Source organism: Mastomys coucha, unplaced genomic scaffold, assembly GCF_008632895.1.
Source record: "Mastomys coucha isolate ucsf_1 unplaced genomic scaffold, UCSF_Mcou_1 pScaffold21, whole genome shotgun sequence".
NCBI lineage: Eukaryota > Metazoa > Chordata > Mammalia > Rodentia > Muridae > Mastomys > Mastomys coucha.
The window spans coordinates 90,380,427-90,403,550 of NW_022196904.1; the positions used below are offsets into that span (position 1 = coordinate 90,380,427).

At 50.6% G+C, this 23,124-nt stretch overlaps 1 protein-coding gene across 5 annotated transcripts in view; it reads left to right on the forward strand.

Annotated features, from left to right (window-relative positions):
* The window catches only part of Pde2a (phosphodiesterase 2A), a 90,284-nt gene that overhangs the window by 7,752 nt on the left and 59,408 nt on the right, over positions 1-23,124 (forward strand). For 4 of the 5 annotated variants that reach the window (XM_031387594.1, XM_031387591.1, XM_031387590.1 and 1 more), the window contains exon 2: positions 21,260-21,326. In XM_031387594.1, coding sequence (XP_031243454.1) covers positions 21,308-21,326 — 19 coding nt within the window. In that variant the 5' untranslated portion in view covers positions 21,260-21,307. Of the gene's footprint in view, positions 1-21,180; positions 21,327-23,124 lie in introns of those variants that run through there. The other variant, XM_031387592.1, reaches the window with a different exon arrangement.

Below are 23,124 nucleotides of genomic sequence, written 5' to 3' on the forward strand. Positions count from 1 at the left end.
AGGTTTCTCTTGTTCTGCCATTGAAGGGTTCCCTACGATCTCCCCATGAGCTCCGGGTGCCGAGACAGTGCTGGGCTCTGTATGAGGAGGCCCAGAAAGTCAGCTCCGCTCCAGGGCAGGGCGCACGACAGCGCGCAGGACAGCGTGGGGGCTTCTTTAGGAAAAAGGCTCAGCTCCCTACCACCTGGGATAGGCTGTGCTCCGCTCATGCATCAGGAGGCTACACACGGGCTCCACCTGCCAAGAATTTTGTTGCAAACTAAAGTGAACTTCCAGCAGTAGCTTCGTGGAGGGACCACAGGAAGCTGCGTGGGGAGGCAGGGCTCCACTGGGCTCCTTAGCAGCTCTGCTAGTTAGTGCAAGGATGGGAGGCTACTTGGCCCGACTAAAGACTGAAACGGAGAAAACCTTCCCTGGCACGAGAGAGAACTCTGTCCTCCTGAGCTTTGGAACTAGAAGCCCCAGTGTCTCCTACCTGCGCTCATTCGACCCCCATCATCCAAGGCGGAAGAATTGGGGTAGGAGAGGTGCGGAGCAGGCAGGAGTACTAATGCCCTTACCATGTCCGAGAATTCAGAATTGCTTTAAAGCTCTGAGTGGCAGCCCAAGTGGAGAGAAGAAATGTTTTTGAAGTGTTTTTTTTCTTTATTTACTTTAAACATTTAGTTTATATGTATTTTATTTTATTTTTGCCCCTTTGAAACAAGGTCTCATTGTAGCTCAGGGTACCCTGGAACTTACTATGTAGTCAGAATAGCCTTGGGCTCTTGGTCTCTTTGCAACTCCCCCAGGACGGCTGGGATTTCCAGCCTGCAATACCACAGCCTGAAGAGGGAAGGGATGTCTCCAGAGTGTGCTCTATAAAATCTTAGAAACTGCTTGTTTAATCACCTCGACAAGTCTTCAAGGAGCCAGTACCATGGTGTGGAGAACAACCCAAATGCCTCTCAAGCAGTTTCCCTATAAGCTGTGCTGAGGCGGGGCTTCCTGTCGAGGCCCCTAGACCAGCAGTGGGAAGGCCTAGGGGCAAGAGGAACACTGGACTGGAGAGGCAGAGTCTAGGCCTGGAGAAGGGGCTGCAAGTGACAGTAGGGTCACCACTGCCTGACAATAGGAGTGGTGACTCCTTATTGGTGCTAAGCTCTCTCCCTTTCCACTCTCTCTGCTCTCCTGAAGCAGCACCCCATCTACATCAGCAGAACTCATCTGGAAGTGGTGTGTGTGTGTGTGTGTTGTGTGGTATGTGTGTATATATGTGTGTGGGTGTGTGTGGGTGTGGTATGAGTGGTGTGTGGTATGGGAGGTGTGTATGTGTATGGTGTATATGTGTGTGGGTGGGTGTATGTGTGGTATGTGTGTGGTGTACGTGTGTGTGTGCCTGTGTTGTATTGTGTGATGTGTATGTGTAGTGTGCATGTGTATGGTGGGAGGGTGTGGTAAGTGTGTATGTGTGTGGTGTGCATGTGGTGTGTGTAGCTTGGTGTGTGGTGTGTGGTTGTGGTATGTGTGTGTGTGGTATGGTGTGTGTGTACGTGTGTGGTATGGTATATGGTATGTGTGTGTGCGTGTGGTATGTGTGTGGTATGGTAAACAGTGTGTGTGTGTGGTGTGTGTGTGGTATGGTGTGTATGTGTGTGGTGTGTGCGTGTGTGTGTGGTATGGTATATGGTATGTGTGTGTGCACATGGTGTGTGTGTGGTATGGTGTGTGATACGTGTGTATAGTGTGCATGTGTGTGGTGGTGGGGGTGTGGTAAGTGTATGTGTATGGGGGGGTATGGTGTGTGTGTGTGTGTGGTATTGTATATGGTGTCTGTGTGTGCCTGTGTTGTGTTGTGTGATGTGTGTGTATAGTGTGCATGTGTGTGGTGGGGGAGTGTGGTAAGTGTGTGTGTGTGTGTGTGTGTGTGTATGTGATGTTGTGTATTAATGGTGTCTGCATGTGTGTGTGCGTATGTGTGTGTGTATGTGTATGTATGTGGTATGGTATATGGTGTGTGTATGTGTGATGTGTGTGTGTGGTATAGTATATGGTGTGTGTGTGTGTGTGTGTGTGTGTGTGTGTGTGTGTGTGTGTGTGATGAGCTGGGATGAAGCCACTGCTAGAGGCCATCCTCCTGGCAGGAAAGGACTGAACTTGAATCTGCAAGGACAAATGGATGATGGGAAGACAAAGTCCAGAGAGGGTGGAGGCTGGCCCACAGTCACACACCTGAATGATCCTCAGAGTTCATATCAAAGCCAGGTCTAGCCTTCAAACCTCTGCTCTCACATTGACTTTGGTCTTTTGGGTGCCTTCTAAGGGCCCCCATATGCATGTATGTGGTTGCTGTCAGCCTGGGAATGCCTTCCTGCCCTGCCTGTTGCTCCTCCTATCTGTGCTTCATCAGGTAGCAGGGTGCTGCTAAGGAATTTCCTTTGTAGGATCACTCATGGGCTCTGCACTCTACTATGCCACCTACTCAGGCATTTCAGCCATCTTCGATGATGCCTAGTATGCTGTACCTGTCTGTGCTCATCACCCAACCCATGGAGATAGACTAGATGGTCCTGGCCCTGCTGTGTTGAAGACAGGAGTGCCCAGATGTGAGTACTGGAGTGGCTTACTAAGATGCCTCCCAGTGATGCTGGAGTTTACCTTTACCTGAGTGATGGGGTGACAGGTACAGGACTCTGGGGCAGGAGGAAGAACTTGGGGATAGAGAGGCAGATGTGGACTCTCAGCTCCCATCAGGAAGTAGAGGAGGGCTTCAGTGGAGTCAAGTTACAATTACTCTGGGGTTAGGTGGATTAAGTAGCCTGAGAGGGGATGCTGTGTTGATCCAGATGAGAGGTCAGAAGCCCCCCTGAGAGGTGGCTGAAGACGTGTAAGTTGCCTTGATGGGTCAGAGGGGTCATGTCAGCTCTACTCTGGCTCACTGACCTGAGTTGTGGTCATTTTTCTTTGATGCTCCGGATCCTCCTTCAGGGACAGCTCTCCCTTACCCAGGCTATCTGCAGGGACATCCCTCCCTGCCTCCTGCTGTCTGCAGAGACAGCCCTCCCTGCTTCATGCTGCCTCTGCTGTACATTCTTGGAACACCCAGGCAATTTTACCCGTAGGCCACACTCCCCAACTCTCTCCCCCTGGAGATCAAAGTTGGGCCACTGCTCTTCATCTCCTGGTTATATTTGTGACCTCAGCAATACCAAGTCCACACCAAGTTCTCTCTTGAAGAGCTTCCTCCTGACTGAGGCGTCCATCCTTATTGCTGTCCTGAGCCCTGGCTCTGGCCTTCTTGGGAGATGAGTCAGTGAGGGTGGCTCCCTCGTGATGATGCTGAAGGGCTAGGGACTCTGGCTCAGCCACCTCATCACTGCCACACACCAGCGGGAACTTTTTCAGCTTCCAATAGGCCTTGAGCCTTGACTCATTATCAGGGATAATTAGCTACCTTCAGCTCCACTCAGTGTGTAGTGATCATTAGGTGCTACCGTGGGCAGCTGGGTCCTTTAGCTGCATCACCTCCTGCTCAGCCTCTTCCTCCAGCTCCAGCCGCCTGACCTGATGAATTAGGTGTCAGGACCACAAACACACAAGACACCGAGAATCTAGACTTAGGGACACAAACACCAACACGGGTTGTCAGGGAGAAACAAACTCAATTCATATCTCCCTACATGAAGAAGCTCACGGCACACAAAGAGACACCATGCACACGGCAGTCATCAGTGTGTGTTGAACGACAGACACAGGCTCATCATAGAAACAGGAGAGAACCACTAGACACATCCAAGCCCACAGAGCAGGCTCACCGACTCAAGCAGACAGCATGGGTGGGATTCAACTCACGCATGCTGCATCCCAGGAAATCGCACTCCCAAACTCAGACCCAAGCACTGTCTGGGTCTGTTTCCATTAGGGGAAACTCCTTCCTTGATGATCCCTGCCTTTTACTCTGGTCTCAATATCTCCTCTTTCAGGGGACTTCCCAGAAGCCAACACACCATGGATGTATCAATATAGATGATATATACATGCATATTGATATCAATATATATGCATTGACATAGACTTAGGACTGAGCAGTTCTAGCACTTATTTTTTGGCACTCTGACCAGTTATGTGCCTGCATTAACAGCTGCCCACTGCAAAAAGAAGCTTCTCTGACCAAAGCTGAGAGCAGCATAAATCTATAGGTATAAACATAAATATTTAGAAAGCAATTTGACAATATGTCCATTTAACAAAACAACCATAGAGGGTTGTTCCCTATGGCCTATGACCTATGGCCATGGGGTTAAGTTTATACAGTGCCAGTATGAATGCTTTACTGTAGAGCAGGCCTCAGATCCAATCAGAAAGCAGTTGGTTACCTGTAACACTCATGCCGTTATGCACCACATCTTACCTGGTAGGTTAGTGTTGTAGCATGCAGAGTCCAGGGCTGAGTTAACTATAGATGTCTTCTCTCCTTTAGCTAATGATACAGTGGCCTGTCTAATGATACAGTAGCCTGTCTAATGATACAGTAGCTTGTCTCATGGATTCTGTTGTTACAAGAGCTAGACAGGTGGGAGAAAGTTTCCCAACCTGTTCTAGGTTAATTCCTCTATGTCCTGGAACCAAAATGTATGGTGTCTTTGGTAATAGGATTTTAACACCTAGTTATGATAGGCAATCAAGAGCAATGGCAATAGCTTGTGGTGTTCTGGGAGCTTCTGGGGACTCTCTGACCAATGAATCAAGGCCAGGTACCCTATGCCTTGGTACTGAGATTTTAGCTTAAATATAACTGTCTCCAGGGGATAGCATTGTTAACTGACTCAGGGTACCTCCTTTCAAAGGCCCCTCTTTTTGAGATAGGCCCCTACTATGTAGCCCTGACCAGTCTGGAACTAGTTATGGCTGGCCTTGTACTCACAAAGACCTGCCTGCCTCTGCCTCCTGAGTGCTGGGATTAAAGGCATGCAACATCATGACTGATTTCAAACTCCTTTTCAAAAATACAGAGGGCAGGAGAAGTGGCTCAGCAGTTAACACTTGCTGCTCTTGCAGTGGACCTGGGTTGTTCCCAGCACCTACATGATGATCCATAACCATCTGTAACTCCAGTTCCAGGGGATCTGTTACTCTCTTTTGGCTTCTGCAAGCATCAGGCAGGCACATAGTACACATTATGTTAAACAACAGACACAGGCTCATCTAAGACTGACCTAGTACATTATGTGTACTATGTGCCTGCCTGATGCCTGCAGAGGCCAAAAGAGGGCAAAACAGGCACATACACATAAACTAAAAAAATGTTCCAAAAGTATTTATTTTAGCTAACTTAGACAGTACTGGATTCCTGTAATGCTTTTCATACATCTTTAGGATTAGTTAGACCAATCCCATCTCCTCCTCACCCTCATTACCCTTCTCTCATACCCACCTAAACTTTTAGTCCCCAGTATTCCCCTCTTCAGTGTGTAATGTATTTTTAAAACTCCTCCCTCCATGAAGACCTATTCCCCACTTATGGTCCCCATCATGATAGGACCTGTTTTGTGTCCCCCATCAACCTTGAAGGTATCATTAATTATTTTTCACATGGCTTTTGTCAAATCTGGGGTGAGGGATTTTGTTTTTTGTCCTCCCATATCCAGTGAGATTGTGGCAGTGGGCGTGAACGGGCCATTAAACTGAGAAACTGGACAGAGGCTAATGTGAAAGGGATGAGTCACTGACAGCATGGAGGGAGCCCTGCTGCTTAGGGCCCAGAAGGCACCGAAGCCTCTGCTGCCTCCTTCTCTCAGACACTGTGGTTTCTTTTATGTCCGCCCCCCCCCCCACTTGGGCTAACCCAGTTCCCTCCTTCTGCCAGCTGGCCTTGCCTCTCACCAACTCTCTTAGACTCGTTCATTTATGTGGAGTGTGCCTGGGCTCTCCTTTCCCCTCGCCTTTGTCCCCTCCCCTCTCCTCTCCCATGCTCTCCTCTCCTCCGTGTCCTCCTCTGTGTCCTCCACCCCTCCTATCTCCTTCTCTTCCCCCTCCCGCTCACCATTTGTTCATGCTTTTCCTTCTTTATTTTATTTGTGGTTTGGCTCAGAGTCTTTCAGTGTAGCCCAGGCTGGCCTTGAACTCTCAATTCTTTCTCCACCTCCTTCATTTCTGGGATTACAGGTAGGCACCACCACATTCAGCTTCTGCTTCTACTTCTTCAGTCAAGCCATGGGCTCAGACAGCATGGCCTACACATACACATACAGCTACCTAAGCTGTGTAATTTAGAGGCATCAGGGGAAGCAGTGGGAGGTACTTATGCATGAAGGCCTGCCACATCCCAGTGGCAGGACCCGCGAGTCCTGCCACCTTTGTTCCTGCCTCTGTGGGTGAGCATGATCTTGGCACCCACCTCATTAGGGCTGCTGTGAGGATGAACTGGGACCACGTGGGTACTGCACCTAGCATGCACTGGGGCCCTCTCATGGTCTGTGGAAAGTGGGAAATGAGCTAATGAGACCAAGGATGTGCAGGTGCACACAGGAGGTGCCTATTGACACCTCGCTAATTGGCACTGAGCAAACCAAACATCTGTGCAGTGAGCACCTACTAAGCACACACTATTGCTACTCAGCTCCGCCTGAGTCTCAGCATAGCTGTTCCTGCTGTGAGGGCCTAGAGGGTGAGGATGGGACTTCTCTTTTTAAATGTTTAAAAGTACGTGTTTTATTGAGGAAAAACTTACATATAATAAAACCTCTAATGAAAGAGTATAATTAATTTTAGTAAGTCTGTAGTCATGTAATCACCTTTGAAATTAAGAAAGGCATTTTTAAAAAGATTTATTTTTATGTTAAAGTATATGAGTGTTTGCCTGCATATTATAAGTGTGCCACATATGTGTCTGGTGCCTGCAGAGGTCAAAAGACAGTTGTGACTCCCCTGGAACTGGAGTTATGGGTGGTTGTGAGCCACTGTGTAAGTACTGGGATCCAGACTCAGGTCCTTTGCAAGAGCAGTGAACACTTTCGCTTACAGAGCCATCTCGTCATTTTATCCTCCACCTCAGAATGCTCTCTTGTGCCCTTTTGTAGTGAATTGCACACGTACGTGTGTGTGTGTGTGTGCATGTGTATGCATGTCTCTGTGTGTCTGTGTGCACATCTGTGTGTCTCTCTGTGTGTCTGTGTGTACTTTTATCTCTGCGTGTGTGCATGTGAGTGTGTGTGTATATGTGTATGCATATCTCTCTGTGTGTCTCTGTGTGTATGTCTGTATCTGTGCATGTGTGTATGTGCATCTGCATATGTGTGTGTGCATGTCTCTCTGTATGTCTATATGTGTGTGTATGCATGCATGCCTGTATATCTCTGTGTGTGTGTGTGTGTGTGTGTGTGTGTGCATGTGCAAGTGCATGTGTATGTGCATAGACTGGGGTAGGACTGTGAGAGGTGCCCTGACAACTTGGTCACATATAGTAAGACTGCCTTGTACATGCTGGGTGGTGCTAGGGAGCTGGTCACCCTCTCTGGGCCTTAATTTCTTCCACTGCCAAGGTGACAAGGGCAGCCAGTATAAAGGATACTTAAGATGTGGTTGATGATGGCAAACCCTGGATATGAAACTGAAGTCGTGTCCTCAGAAGGCCCAGATTGGGGGACAGGGAGTACAGGGTCTGCCTTTCCACAAGTTTGCTTCTCCAGGTGTTGTCTGGGGGCCCTGATGAACATATATGGGCCCAGATTAGAACAAAGGCCTGACCAGGATGGCCCCACTGCCCACCACCACCAGGGACCACCAACTCCATTCTTTGGATTACCAATTCCCTGAAAAGAAGGGGGCCACTCTTGTTCCCCAGTTCTAGAACCAAATATTAAAGCAATTATGTAACTAGCAATAAATTACTTAAAGTAGTGACTCACTCAGCTTAATTAGAGCGAGAGCAGGGAGGGATTAAGGTATTTTTAGAGCATACACCTCACTCCCTCATGCTGGGTAGGGGGAGGCCTCTGTGCAAGGTGGGGGCAGATTAAGGGCTAGGAGGCACCACAGCTGATGAAAGCTGATCTCCCATCCTGCTGAGCCCTAACCAAGTCAGAGCTGCAGCAGGAGGCATTCCAGTCAGACTGGAGTATCCTTTGCTGTGGGCTTGTCGACTACAGGGCAGGACAGTAGATTATAAACTTTGATGGACAGGGACTATGTCTGTGATCCCCTCACCTCTTAGGAGGCAGACATATTTTGAGTTTAAGACCTACCTTTGATGATCAGTAGCTCTGTGGCCTTGGGCTAGCTCCCTTGTCACCCCAAATGTTTTCCATTTCCCACTGTAAAATGGACATACATTTTCTACTTGGCTTGAGTGCACATCATAAGGCCAATATGTGTCAATAAGGGTGTGTGTGTATCTGTGTGTCTGTGTGTGTATTGCATGAGAGAGAGAGAGAGAAAGAGAGAGAGAGAAAGAGAGAGAGAGAGAGAGAGAGAGAGAGACTCAGACCCCAGTGTTGACTCTATCAGATCCAAGCTCCCAAAGGACAGAATCAGAAATCAGATCTGTTTTATTACTACTGTATTTTGAGCTTCATTATAGGATTGTATATCCTAGGTGCTCAATAAAAGCCTCATGTAACTGAATTTTGTTATTACATGCATGCAGGGATGGGGAGGGCAGGTGCACCATAGCAGGCATGTATAGGTTAGATGGTAACTTTGTAGCATTGGTTCTGTCGTCTACCTTTTAGGGAGGTTCCAAGGATCAATCTCGGCTCATCAGGCTTGAGCAGCAAGTAATTTTACCTGCCAAGCCATCTCTCTGGCTCCTTCCTGAAGTTTTGTGAATGCAAGAAATGGAGGGCATTTGAGGTACCTGATGTGTGGGAGTCTGGCTTTGCCTCTCTGTGCTGAAGAGCTGATGGGTTCCCCTAAGAAAAGGTGAGCTTCCTGTAAGGACAGGCTAGGAGGGTTCAGCACTGTGGATAGCTCCCATCCCTGGGACTGATTGCTACTTTCTTCTGGTGGTCCCCAGAGTATCTGTGATGGGATGATCTTCCTATTGTGGTTGCCACCATTCAGGGTAGAATGAAGAGGAACTCCAGTCCAGTACCCCGCAATAGAGTATTAGACTTTCTCAAACTTAGAGATGTGAGAGTGGAGTAGGTAGGTCATGTTGAGGGCCTAAGGGTTGGGGTGAAGTGTGGCTAAGGATTAGTCAGGAGGATTCAGGCAGAGGGGGCATCCAGGCTTCTGTAATGGGTAATAATTCTGATCCTGCATGTTCTCTGAACTAAATGAGTAACCTTTAGAGGTCATGACATATGACCTTCTTCTGTCTCTTCCCTTCCGCAGCCCCAATGGCATATTGAGCACATCTCCTCTGCCTTATTATTGTCTAGGTACCCAACTGCAGAAGCTGGGGCAGCAATATTTCCACCACCGGTTCTACTGAATTACATTAGACTGAGCTGGATACACAGTAGATGCTACAGTAGGCTGGAGTATCTCACTTGGATTGCAGAGGGTGAGAGGAGGGCACAGCTGGGCTGGGTGGGGTTTAGTTCATGCCCTCCCCAAAGCCCAGGAGATCTGATCAGCTCTGACCAGCACTCCTCACACCTTGCTGGCCTTGCAGAGCTCAGGTGATGAATGTGTGATGACAGCAACCAACATTACTATGACAACTGTGTACTGATGACCTTAGCCTCCATTGGTGCTGGGGCAGATGCCAAAGACTCCCCTTGGCCCCCCTTGTATGTTTGTGCTTGACAGGGGTTAGAGCCAAAGGGATAGCAGAGGAGGGGATAGAGTCTGGGCCAGGGCCTGGGCTTTGCAAGAGTAGAGAGTAGGTCATGAGAGCCAGAGGAACCTTTGCCGCAGTTATGTCTCTCATCTCCTTTTTCGTTTCTTCCTCACCTACCTTCTTTCTCTGCCTCCTACTTTCTTTGAGCCCCTGCAGTACATGCCTTGACCTTCTCTGCATCATGGGGAGCTGAGTGAGCTAGAGGGACAGGCACATCCTGTCTGAGAGCTCTGGTGTGCGAGAGGCCAGAGGAGGGTCTGGGTTAACTGTGCCAGCAGCCTTGCTGGGAAAGGGGTACTTCTGGCCCCTCTTGAGTGAGGAGGGCTTCTGAGAGGAAAACCAAACATGGAGGGATAGGGAGAAGCCTGAAGGGCGTATAAGAGAGCATGAGGGAGTCGACATCTGCAGGAGGGAGGTAGTGAGGGATATCCTGTTTATGGCACGGAAAGGGACCATGGAGGTTCTCATTGTTGCTTGCTTGACTTTTAAATGGGAGCGCTTGTTTTAGAGATGGAAAAATAATTCCTAGAGGCAGGAAGTGACTTGTCCAAACTTGCTTAGGTTACTAGCGATGGACAGCCAAACATTCAGACTCTGCCAGGTTCCAGCTAGAAGCTCTTGCCCCGGTCTTGCTGGCCAGCATCTTCTTAGGTAACTGTTTCCTCAGGCTTGGCAGGGGCTTTGTTCTTGGTTTGAATGAAATTTGCGTGGATTAGGTCTGTGCTGCGGACTTTTCCTGCCTGGGTCAGCCTGCTGGCTGACTGAAGCCTGAAGCTGCAGGGCATCCAGGGCAAGGTCTGGAAATCAGAGCGTTTGATGGTGTTTAGGAAGGGATGAGGGCCAGAAATGGATTCAAATCGGGTATTTGGAGCCTACTGGGGTGGTGCATGTTTGTGTCTTAGCACTTGGGAGGCAGAAGTAGGAGGATCCCTGTGAATTTGAGGCTAGCCTGATCTACACAGGGAGTTCCAAAATAGCCAGGGCTACACAGAGAAACCCTGTCTCAAAGTAAACAAACAAACAACAAAATACCCCAAACCATACTTTGGGTCATTGGGCTCCCTACTCAGGACCTATTCTCCTCCTTCTTCCTCCCCAACCCCCAGGGACCTTTGATTAAACTGGTCACTTGGAGATAAAGGTGTCCCTGTAGCCCTTAGGACTTTTTCTGGACCCTAGCCTGGTATGGAGCCTGAAAAAGTAAAGAAAGAGTCCTTTAGCCCCATTTTCCTGATAAAGAAAGTGAGGTTTCAAGGCAACAGTGACTCCTTCAGGGTTGCAGCATATCAGGGCCAGGCCTGATTGCCTTGCCCTAGCTCATCTACACTTCCCCCATCTTAAAGCTCTCTTTCCTCTTCCCCATCCTGCTGCACAGCATTACTGGGACTGCCAGCCTTGATGGATGGCCCCACAACTCAGCCTCCCTCCCATTCCTCTCCGGATGCTGGGCTGTGAGCCTCCTAATCACTGGTCCTGCCTGGTGGCTGCCGAGCCATTCATCTCCTAGAACCTTGCTTAGCACGGGTATTTTCTTTTTCAGGGGATGCACAGCAAGTTCTCCTTTGTAGCTAAGCCCCAGTTTATGGGACCTGGTAGTTAAGGAGCATTTCCTACACCTTTGCTAGTGTGTGGGAAGTCTTTCCTGGGCCTCTCAAGGACACCTACACAGCATACCAACCCACAGATACAGTTACACTAATAAAAGCTTTTGTATATCAAAACTATTCTATGGGAAACACTGACTGAACCTCACTTGTGTCCTCTCATTCATCCAACTGTTTGATGTTATTGTTAACCTTTCTGTACAGATAAGGAAACTGAGGCTCAGACAAGGCTGGGTGATGTGGATGGCACACATATGTAGGAAATGGATGAGGTAGGATTTGAACCTGGACCTGCGCTGCTCACATCTTGTGTTCACAATTCCTACTCTATCAGCTTGCCTGTGTACACATGTATGTGTGCACATGTGAACATGATGTACCACACTGGCTCTCGCAGCTTCCGTCCACCTAGTCCAGATGCTGGAGCAATGGCCATGGGAGGCTGTAGAGGAGAATGAGGGTCACTGCTTATTATTCCCGGGCTGACCCTAGGCTCTCACCCTGGCTGTGGCACAGGCTGGCCAGGAGGGAGGGGTCTTCATGGAAGAGGCTACCTTCCTCTGCCCAGGAAGACGCAGCAGAGGAGGAGGCTGGGAGACAGATCAATCATCCCTTTAGCATCGCCTTCCAGGAACTGGGGCACAGGGGAGGATGGCGCCATGGGTCGATTTTCTGGATTGTGGCCCAGACCCAGTATACAGTGTGTCGGGTAAAGCTGGTGTGTAGCAGTCCATCCTTCCACTACCAGCCCACTCTTCCCTTGCTCCCCCATGCGCCCTCACTACAGAAGGGAGAGATAACCTCTCAGTTTGCAGGTACCCTTGGCACCGGCACTTCACAGCTCACTCTGCCTCACAGGCAGTTTTAGGGAATGTAGTTAGGTGGGATGCCACGAAGACTGCCTGATTGTGGTAACTATGGGAGTGGGAACTGTATGGAGATGGGCCAGCACAGACAGTGGCCTCCAGAGACCTCTGGGTAACTTAATGAAATGATAAATGTCAGGTGTTCCACACCACAAGGCACATAGTAGGCACTTAATTAGTCTTTGTCTTGGTCCTCCTCCAAGAGCCTGAAAAGAGAGAGGCGGATGAGGCAGATGAGTACCTCTGAGTGCAACTATGCTCCCAGAACAGGCTCTCAGTGCCTCCACAGGGCTAGAGAAACAATTACCATGGGTCCTGGCAAAGGCTAATGTCTGATAGGGTCTAGCTAATTACTGTCACATCCTGACATGGGGACATGGGACTCTCCTCATGAAGGGGTAGTGGCCTCTAGCAGGACTTGATCTTCCTGGGCTACTCCACATCCTTCCTAGGAGGCACCTTGAGCAGACTCGGGTCACCCCTTCCTAGATGTCCCTACCTCCCATGACTTTGCCTGGGCCCTTCCATTCACACTGGCTTTAGAAGACTAGGGTTTAAGACCTGGCTCAGTGCCTGCTGGCTACTGAGAAGGTTAAGGCAAATGGCTTCCCTCTAGGGGATCAGTCACCTGTACCTATACCCCAGGCACAAAGAGGATTAAATGAGATGCTGCCTGCCAGGCACCTGCCACTTCCTGATCCCTGGAGGCCAAGCTGTTCTGCCTTTCCTGCCACAGCCTGAGATGGGCAGCTGGGTTTGTTTCTCTACTAGCTGCTTGACTTGTCCTCAGTCCCCAGTGAGTCCCCAGTGAGTCCCCAGTGCCCTGAAAAAGTCTGTTGAGGAAGACGGCAGGGAATCTCCAGGGCAGGAGGTCTGCCTCCATCTTCGGCTATGTCATCTTGTTCCGTCTGTAGGGAGACAAATGTGGTTTGTATGAAAAGCCTCCAGAGCCTTCCTGGGCAGCTGGAGTGGCTGACAGAGGCTAGGTGGGGAGTTTTGCTTCCCATTCCGAAAGCCTGACTATCCGCTGTTTGACACTGCTTTGCTTTGTCCCAGCAGTGGTAGGACGGGCAAAGGCCCCTGATCAGTCTCTTTGCTGAGGGATTGTGTCTAGATGACTCTGTGTTTAGGAAGAAATGATAGTGAAGGGGCAGAAAGAGGCTGTTGATGTCTGTGTGACCTACGGGCAGATGGAGGAGGAAGCACCCAGGACTGGGGCCAGCTCAGGATGCTGGTGGCCTCAGTGCCCTTGTCCTCATATTTCTGCCATCTTGTCCCTACTGCTGTCTGCTCTGCCTCCCTGTCTGGTCTTCACTGGCAGGCTCACCCCCTCTGTCCCCTGTTCTCTTTTCCTTTATTACTGTCACTATATTGCCTCCTGCCTCTGACTAATCTCTTGTCACGAATCCATCCATCTCTGTCACTCCTCAGAGACTCTTCCTCACTTTCTGGCACCTGGGCCCAGAGCTAGGCAGAGGGTCTCTGTGAGAGCTGGTGTCTCTTCAGCACTGGCCTCCGGCTCTGCCTCTGTGTCTGGCCGGCTCATCTGCTCCTGCTGCCCCACACCTGTCTTCCTGATCGTGCCTCTTCCTTTTAGTCCCCGGATTCCCTTTGTCTGGTTCCACATGTTTCTCAGCTCTAATCTTTGGTCTTGTCTCTTGGGTCCTGTATGGACTTAACCTCTCCGCCTCCTTTCTCTCTGTACAAGCCCTGCACAGTAGTGGGTCCAAGCCTCCAGCCTGAGAGTGGATGTAGCCTGTTCTCTTGCTGGCTGCCTCCAAAGCCCCCGATAATGCCCTCCGCCCCACATCATGCCTTGTTGCTAGGCCTTGGGCTTGCAGCACCTGGCTTCCATAGCGACGGGTGCTTAGAAACGGAACACCACATCTCCTGGTCCCAATACGGGAGTCTGCTGATCAAGTGACTTTGGATCAATCAGGGAATGTGGCTGCTTCCAGTGCAGAAAGCAAGAGAAGAAAGGACCTGGGACCACTGGGGTAGGAAAAGGAGGCTACCAGGAGGGAGGCCCCTATCTCTCCTGCCAGAAGCCAGTCTGCTGTAAGGAACAAGAGCTTGGAGAACTGGAGGCAGCTGGTTGTTCCACCATTCCTAGCTGTGTGAATTTAGACAGTGACCTCAACTCACCAATTGTAAAATGTCACCAATAATCTAAGACAGATCAAGGGTGAGGACAGTCCCTGCCGCTCCTTTTCTTCCGTGTTTAACTGGAAGAGAAGAGCAAAGGTTCCCAGGCGTGGGAGATTGTGCAAAGAGGGGAGACTGGAGAGCCTCACATATGCAGGATGATTAGAAAGAACCAAGAGCCATATCTGGAGATGGTTCTGCCATAGGAGTACCACAAAGGTGGGACTTGGTCCCCTGGTGGTGATGGTGTGTATGTGTGGTGGTGGTGGGGGGTGGTAACTGGAAACAAACCTAAAAGGGTAGCTTGGACAAACTCTCCTTTCAGCCTTCAAGGCTCCCAGAGTAGAGAACCAAGTGGAGTCCCTTAGTCTATTCTCAGCCCCTCCTTGTTGCTGAATCCTGTGAATAGGGCATCGGCTGGTTCTTCCTGCTAAGGTGGTCTTGTAGAGGTCACCATGACCACAATAGCCTAAATCCTGGCCTGTACAATTTGATCGTAAGGCTGAGAGAGACTCCATGGCTCATGGCCTCACTTTCTAAGGGACCATGGGATGGGGAGGGAAGAGCCAGGATGGGCCTTGGGGAAGCCAAGGCCAGCAGTAACATGTCACTTGAGTGTTGGGTTAAACATCCTGTGCCTAAACCATGGGCACTCATCCTGCCAGGAACTGCAAGGCTTGCTGGGGTGGGGGACAGTAAATGTTGTCTTTTCCTGTGCACGCCTGGCTCTATGCTGTTGCTCATGGTTTCTCTCATTTATCCATTATGACCCGAGGAAGGCCAGCTGATCCCGCAGCTGAGAAATGAGAATGAACTGTATGGGTGCTTGTTAGGATGGTGACATTGGACTGAGTCACTTGCACTGGCCCAGTTCCTTCCCTGTCCTCGAAATCTGGGACTCCCTGTGGCTGTTGGCACTACCAGGGAGAGGGGTGTTATTTCTAAAGGCCTTTCCAGTTGCCCCTTCCCTGGTATTCAGAGACTCAACCCATAAACCGGCAAGTTCCAAAGGCCATAGAAACCCAGATGTGAGAGTCTTGCCTATGTCATGATGTTAGTGTAAAAGAATATTAAAATTCATGGGCTCTTGCACTCTGAGACCTCCAGGGCTTTGAATTCATAGAATGGTGAGCAGCACAAATTTTGAAAAAATTTTTAGAACATGAAGCCGTACAAGTTTCTCAGAGCCTTGAAGGCACAGACTGAGGATCCTCGAAAGGTTTGTGAGTTGGCTGAGTATAGGGTTTTGGATCCCTGTGGCTTATATTGTCTTACCTCAGTTTCCCAAACAGGCTCTGCTCTGAAAATCCCAGGGAGGGGCGTGTGTCCAGGAAGGACAAGTTAATGATTGGCTGTAGTCTGAGACACCCTGGGAGTCCATCCGGCTCAGGAATAGCAGCTTCTCAGGTCTTTGGGCAGCCACCCTAGCTGAAGACCAGCCCATCCATCCAGTCTTCTTGCAGCTCAGGCTCAGGAGGGCTGCATCTTATGTGGTCCTTTCCTTGTGAAGGAGTCAGAATAGCTTCCTCCCCAGTTCTTTTAGGAGATGTCCAGAGGAGAAGAACAGGGGATCTGAAGGGAAGCAGGCCTTTGTCTGAATGGATAGGGATGTGGGGGATGAGTTTGGTAGGGTTCAGTGATGGGTAGGAGATGTGATAAAGGGGACTCTGTGGTGACTGGGTGAAGCAAGAAGGCAAAAAAGTCCAGGAAAGACTGCCCAAGGATTTCTCCAGGATGCCTCTGTACTTTGGTCAGGCTCCTGAGATAATGTGTGGTATTGGGTATCTGAGCACCTTGAACTCATTTGCTAATCTGAGACAGGCCAGAGGTGAGAGCCCTTCTTCCCATGGCTGGCTAAGGCTGTACGGAAGATATCCAGGACTGCTCTGAAGGGGCCTGCCTTTTCTCCTGCCTTGCTCCTGGTTACTTCCTGCTTCCCATGGGAAGCTGGACCTTAGGAAAGCCAGGCTGACAGAGTGATGCTGTAAGGGAGGAGGTGTCAGCTGGGAAGAGGTAAGCTCCCTGACCCTGGGAATGTGCAAGGGAGTGGCTAGGAAGAGTCACATTAGGGTTCTGATGGGAGGAGAAGGCAGCCTACATGGCTCTTTGCTGAGGCAGTTGGACTTTGAGTAGTTTATTCAAGCAGTCCTATCGTCCAGATGTGCCTGAACATCGTAGAGTGATTGTTGTACCCTGGGATCTGCTATGCCTTAGGCTTTACTCTTTGTGCCCAGCCTGTGCTTGGACATGAGTCTTTGTAGCTTGCTGCAGACTCAGTCTCTGCCTTAAGGAGCTGTATCTGGTGGGGGAGGCACATTGGGAGAAATGCATTGTTAAGCAAGTCCCACTGAGGGAGGCTGAAAAGGCTGGGGGAAATCCTACCCAATTCCTGGATATGATTTTAAGCAATAGTAAGCCAACCCTTGTTATGAAAGCTGAGATCATTATAGTGAACAAAGCAAAAATGTCCTATCACAGGGGCTGACAGCATACTGGGGGTTGGGAGACAGTGCCTCCAGGCAGTTAAAGGAGTGTTAGAAGGCAGGGGCACTACAGAGCAGAGCTTAACCTGGGCTTAAGGGCTTGACAGGGATTCCACTCAAAAGCAGGGCATCCTCTGTGTTCTAAGGGCAGCAGGGATTCCTGTAGGCACGAGTGAGACCAAGGCTGAGTTGAGTATGAGAGATGATCATGGTAGGAGTGAGCATGGGGGCAACAGTAGAGTGCCTATAGAGCGTGTGTGTGTGTGTGCATGTGTGTGTGCGTGTGTGTGTGTGTGTGTGCGTGTATGTGCGTGTGTGTGTGCATGTGTGTGTGCAGGAGTTCCAAGAATGGATGTATACCTGTGTCTGTGGAAAAGCTGTTAGTGTATGGGGTGTGAGTATGTGGGGCATGAGGCAACTTTGTGTCCAGGAAGGGTTCTGTAGTCTCTGGATGACAGTGAGAAGATGTTAAAGTTTCAGGGGTCTCCTCAGCAGGGACAATATAAGCCAGAAGATTCTGGACTCAACTTCATGGGTTCCCTTCCTCCTGGAGGTTCATGGCATTGACCACCTGCTGCATACACAACAAATTCGGAAGCAAATGACATGGAAATGGGTGACCCACCCCAAGGGTCAAACAGAAGAGGTTGGGCAAAGACCAAAAGTTTGAAGAGAAGCTGCAAACTGTGGATGGGGTGAGGAGGTGTGCATGGCAGAGGAAGAGCCTTGGATGCCGTGTCATTTTGGATTCTGGAAGCCTAGAGAAGGGGCATGTGTAGGCATGGTTGGAGAGGCTACACTTGGGGCCTTGTTCTGTAGGCACAGATGTTCATTCAAAATAATAAGAACACAAAATGTGGAGCCCAGATAACTGCTTGGGCAACTCTTTGAACCCAAGCAAGGACTATGCTCCTGGGAGCTCCACTTTTTTTCTGTGTAACATGGGGTCTTAATCAAGACCTCATGCATAGTTCCTGGGTACACACAGGCCCCAGGCCCTGCAGACACAGGTGCAGGTCCTGTAAGAGACTGGAGGTCGGGATGGCACAGTACCCGGAGTGGAGTCACCTTTCGTTAAATAGCTTGCCTAGGACAGGGGTTTGGAGGAACACCTAGTATGGGCCAAGTGGACCCTAAGGTAAGGAGACAAGATGTTTACTAGCTGTGTGAGCATGGACAATTTACTTAGTTTTCTGGGCCTTCCTTGTCTATAAACTCTGGTTGATAGGACTGGGAAGATAATCCAGTCGGTGAAGTGTTAGCCTTGCCAGACCAGGTCCCAGTCTGGTCCCACGACATCTGTGAAAATTCTGGTTGTGTGGTGTTCCTGTGTTCCCAGCACTGGTGAGGCAAGCAACTGGAGGATTCTGGGAGCTTTGCTGGTCAACCAGAAATCTAACCTAATTGATCTCAAAGAGTGGACAGCGTCCTCAAGGATGACCCTTGAGGCTGTCCTCCAGCTTCTACAGGCAAGCACTCACCTGTGTACACTCATACAGGCAGGAACACATGCATACTCACATACGTGCACACACATCAGTTCTACTTTGCGATGGGGTGGCTTGCTAGGTGTTGAAGCGTTCCAGGTCTGCATGTACAACTCAAATCTTAGCCGTTGGGCTCGACTCTTGCCTCCACAGGACAGGGATTAACTAGAATCTAAGTCTGGGCTTTCAGACCAGGAAGTACTTTCAAATCATAAGGGAGAGTCAGGCATAGTGGATCACAGACTGAAGAGATAAGGAGCCCTGGAATCTATAGGGAGCTCAGAGAAACCAGACTTAACCTTGGGGTGGCAATACTTCTTAGCCATGAGAGTTTAGCAAGGTCTTTCCCTGTGCAATTTGGCAGAGCCTTGGTTGCTCTGACTGTGAGGGAACTGGCCTAGAAAATTCAGAGACTTCAGGTGAAGACAAAGCCTACCAAGTGCCATAAGGGATTAGGTTGCTTGTTATTGAATATAGATGTGTTAACATTTCACAGATGGGGCAGTGGAGGCCCAGATAGATCCATTGGCCACAATCATGCAGCAGCCCTCTGACTGAGGGAGGACTCACTCAGACCTCCTGATGAATGCTTGACTCAGAACAAATAACACACAAAGACCTGAGGGACACAGAATGCACATCTGGATTTATAGTCACCAGAGCAGGAGAGACTCAAGTAGGATTTAAAAATAACTTCTCAGGAGGCAAGTGCTGTGGAGGTCCCACCTAGAGATGGGGTCTTTGCCAGGTTGGAGCTGGCTCTTGACTGCAGAGCTAAGATGAGGTCCCTTGAAGATCCAATAGCTAGGGCCAGTAACCATGCCAACACCTTCTGGGTACCTCTGTCCTACCTAGAATATCTGAAAGCCCGGGACCAAGCCAGTGACATGTGACCAGGATGACCAAGAGGTTTGTGTACTGGACCTGGGAACAGTCATCATCATATTGGCCATCCCCCTTCTTTTACACAGGAGGAAACTGAGGCCAGAGAGAATCCCACTGAAGGAGTAGTGTAACCTTTACACACCTTAGCCCATGTCATGTTCTATAGTGTTAATATGTAGGACAAACTGCTTTATTATGAAGATGCAATAAAAACACATTGACTCGGCCTAGATCTCGTCCTCAGCTCCCCAGACCTGACTCCCAAGAAGGATACAAAAGGGACCCCATCTAGACTACTAAGGTGGCATTCAGAGAGGGGCTCCTGGAGCAGATGGCCTCTGAGTTGCTCCTGAATGGTTAGCAGGGCACAGAGTAGCACCAGGAGGAAAGAATGAGGCAGTTGCTCTCTGAAGGAAAAGGGCTGTATAAAAACAAGGGGTGGGGTTGTTAGAGCTGGTTGACAATCAGGGTTGAACTGTGGGAGGTCTGTAATGCCGAGTGAGAGGTTTAGGTTTTTATGGTGCTCCTGGTAGAGACCCACTGAGGGTGTCTGAGCACTGGAAGCTAGAAGCTCAGCTAGGAGGAGAAAAAAATCCTTGTATGGAAGATCACCCCTTGAGCTACTGGGACAGCCAGGACACTTCCAAGCCTGTGCCAGGTGCTGGGACTGTGTCCAGCACTGGGCTCAGTGACTCAACACTGGGGAAATTGCTCCCCAGGGGGAAAGGGCCCAAATGAATCACATCTACGAGGTGGGGAGCAGGGGGCTCACTGAGTCACCTCCCAAGGGCTGGGGAGAGGGAATTACAGGAAGAGGGGCAGTAGGGCAGAAAGGAGAACCAGGGAAGGGGACAGTGAGGGCTGTTGGGAGTCTGTCTGTCTCACCATCATTCCAAGTTTGAGTCGTCCGACAGCCCTATAGAACAACTGAGGCCCAATAGGAAGGGGATCTGGCTGAAGTTACACTGGCAAAATCCGGGAAGACCTAAATTCACCCATCGATATAGACACATCCTGTGCCTTGGCCCATCTTATAGCAAGCAAAGGCTAGAAAACATGTTGGTCCAGGCAAGGAGTTTGACCCAAGTTACACAAATGTCCCCTCCAGCTAACCCTTACTGGGGTCGGGGTGCACCTCTGCGATAGAACACCAGGGGGCGCAGGAGCGTCACGGCTGCTGCAAGCGCCTGAGCACAGAGGCCGCTCTGCGGAGAAATGCGCTCTCAGCTCTCGGGGTCCCACCGCAGAACTGCGGTCTAGGTGGCCCTGGGGCTTGCACCCTCTTCAGCTTCCTGGAAGGCCGATGCAGACCTACCTGGTAGCCTTAGGGACCCAGTGCTCTCACCCCACACTTGGGAACAGTGCGCCTGTGTGTGTCAGGGCGCACGTGTCTCCTTCACAGATCTGCCACCGCTTCGGGGCTCGTCCCATTTTGGAGCGACCTCTAAATTTCTCCCTCACTTTCCTCTACCCTCTGCACTGGAAGGAGAAAAGGGACCTCGGGGCTCCCGGACTGTGGCCGCGGCCCCTCTCCCCGCACTGCGCTGGACTCGGCCTCGGGGCTCTGGCCGGGCTACTGAAGTCCAAGTGATGGGGAGAGAATGTGGTGCGACAGTGCGCGGGACTCTGGGAGGGGCCCTACCACATAGGGGGAGTGACGATGGGATAAGCGGAGGGCAGCGAAGGCTGAGAGGCGACCGAAGAGAGGGAAGCCTCGTAGCCGACCCGCTGCAGGAGACTTGGGAATTGAAGGCCTGGAAGGGAGCAAGCCGACCGGGATCGGGTGGGGTCCGATCTTTGGAAGGCGTTGAAGTGCTGTCCCCAGTAGCGGAGACGTAGGCGGGGCCTGGAGGCCTGGGGCGGGGCGGGGGCGGGGGCGAGGCGGGACCAGGGCGGACCCTAGCGCGGACCGGCGAAGCTGTTGCGGACGCGCTGACCGAGGGCCGGGCAGGAGGGGCGGGCGGGCGGCTGCGAGCATGGTCCTGGTGTTGCACCACATCCTCATCGCTGTTGTCCAATTCCTCAGGCGGGGCCAGCAGGTCTTCCTCAAGCCGGACGAGCCGCCGCCGCAGCCATGCGCCGACAGCCTGCAGGTAGGAGGGCCCCCCCCCCATTCTGGGTAACAGGGAGAAGCGGGTGTCCGGGGAGAGCCTGGTCAAGGGCCCGGTCCTCTGACGAGTTTACAGTCGTCTGTCCCACAGTTCACTCTCTCCTGAACCTTCCTTTAAGAGGGGACCCTTCCCTTAGTTCGGAACCTGCTTCGTACTGAATGGGACTGCAGCCATACCCAGAGGGGGTCCTTGATTCCTCAGCTCTCAGCTCAAATGCGAGATTCTGACTCCTCTTCGCATCTGGAACTCCTCCTACCCAAGCCCTGAACTCTTAATCCTCGTTGACCCCCTCAGCCACATTGACAGCTCTGTATAAACCTGGAGTTCCCTCCTTCCAGGTTAACCCCACTACCTTCCCAAACCTCTGGCTCTCTACTGTACATCTCAGATTCCAGGCACACCCATATCCCCTAAGCCCCTGGCAGCAGAGAACTTTACCTCATAAATAGGACCTCACCCCCAAACCTCTAGCTTTTATTCTACATAGTCTTACTCCCCATTCTTACTAACCATCTAGATTGTAGTCTCCATCTTCTGCCCAACCCAAGGGTCCAACCCCCTTTTAAAATCCCAGCTTCTCTCTTCTCCTCTGCCAGACTGCTCCCTCCCAGTCCTCATCCATCTTTTACACAGACCTCCAGTCTTCTCCTGTTGCCTCCCAGCCTCTAGTTTCGCTAGGTGTGATGGTCCCACATCCTTCTTACAGTTCTCAAATTCCTGATGGTCTCGTCCTCTGGCCCCTCTGCTGTTCTCTTGTTTAGTGTGTTGCTCCAGGCTGCCTACCTCTCTCCGTCTGTTCAGCCCTTCCGTTTCTGTAGGTCTCTGTCTTTGTGCGAAGGTCTTTCTGTGACCATGCCTTCCCTACATGTCTGCCCCTACTTTGGGGGAACAGGTTTAGAAGACAGGGCTGGAGCATCTAGGGCCTCCCCCCTGAAGCCCCCCACCTGTGTTCTTAGGCAAGGCACAGGATGGACTCAAGCTCAAGGGCTTAAACATGGAGACCGTTGCCCTCCGGATGCCCAAAATGTGTAGTGGGTAGGGATCATGAGGTGGGACACTCATATTTATAACTTATAAATTATATCCCCTTATCCCAGTTGTCCTGATGGTGACTGGGGCAGTTGGATTTGGGGGTGGAGAGAGGGGATAAATTGCAAGCTAATGCCTTTCACCTGTGGTGAGGGATGGGTGAGTCTGGGGTGTATGAGCTTGTATGAGGGTTCCTGCGTGTATAGCATGTGTTGAGTATGCCTTGTGTGTCGTCATGTATGTTGTGCTGTGTGTAATCACATCATTTGAGTGAGATTCTTCATGAGGAGATGACAGTATGGAGATTATGAGTCTGTGGTGTTACATGCTACGTATGACTACAGAGGCAGGATTGTGGGTGGGAGTTGTAACACAGCGAGTGACTCTGGTGTGTGCATGTGGTTGTGTCTGTCATGGCATTGTGATGTTGTAGGGACAGCTTGCATGTTGAAGACTGAATAAGTGACCATGCAATGCTCTTTGGCTGCAGTATGTAGCCAGGAGGAGTCCTAGTCCTAGTCCTCTTGGTTTTGAACAGAAGTCTTGTGAGAGGGGAGTGGAGGTCTGTGTCTCCGTGTGCTTCCAGCCTCCTTGGTAGCTTTAGGGTTACTATGGTACATCCTGGCTTTGCTTGGGGAAAATATTCAGACACCTGTGTGTTAGTGTTTGTGTGCCATGTGTCTGTGGTGACTGTTCATGCAACTATGGACAAGACCGGGTGCAGCCAAGACTCAGGGTCCGGTCACCCAGC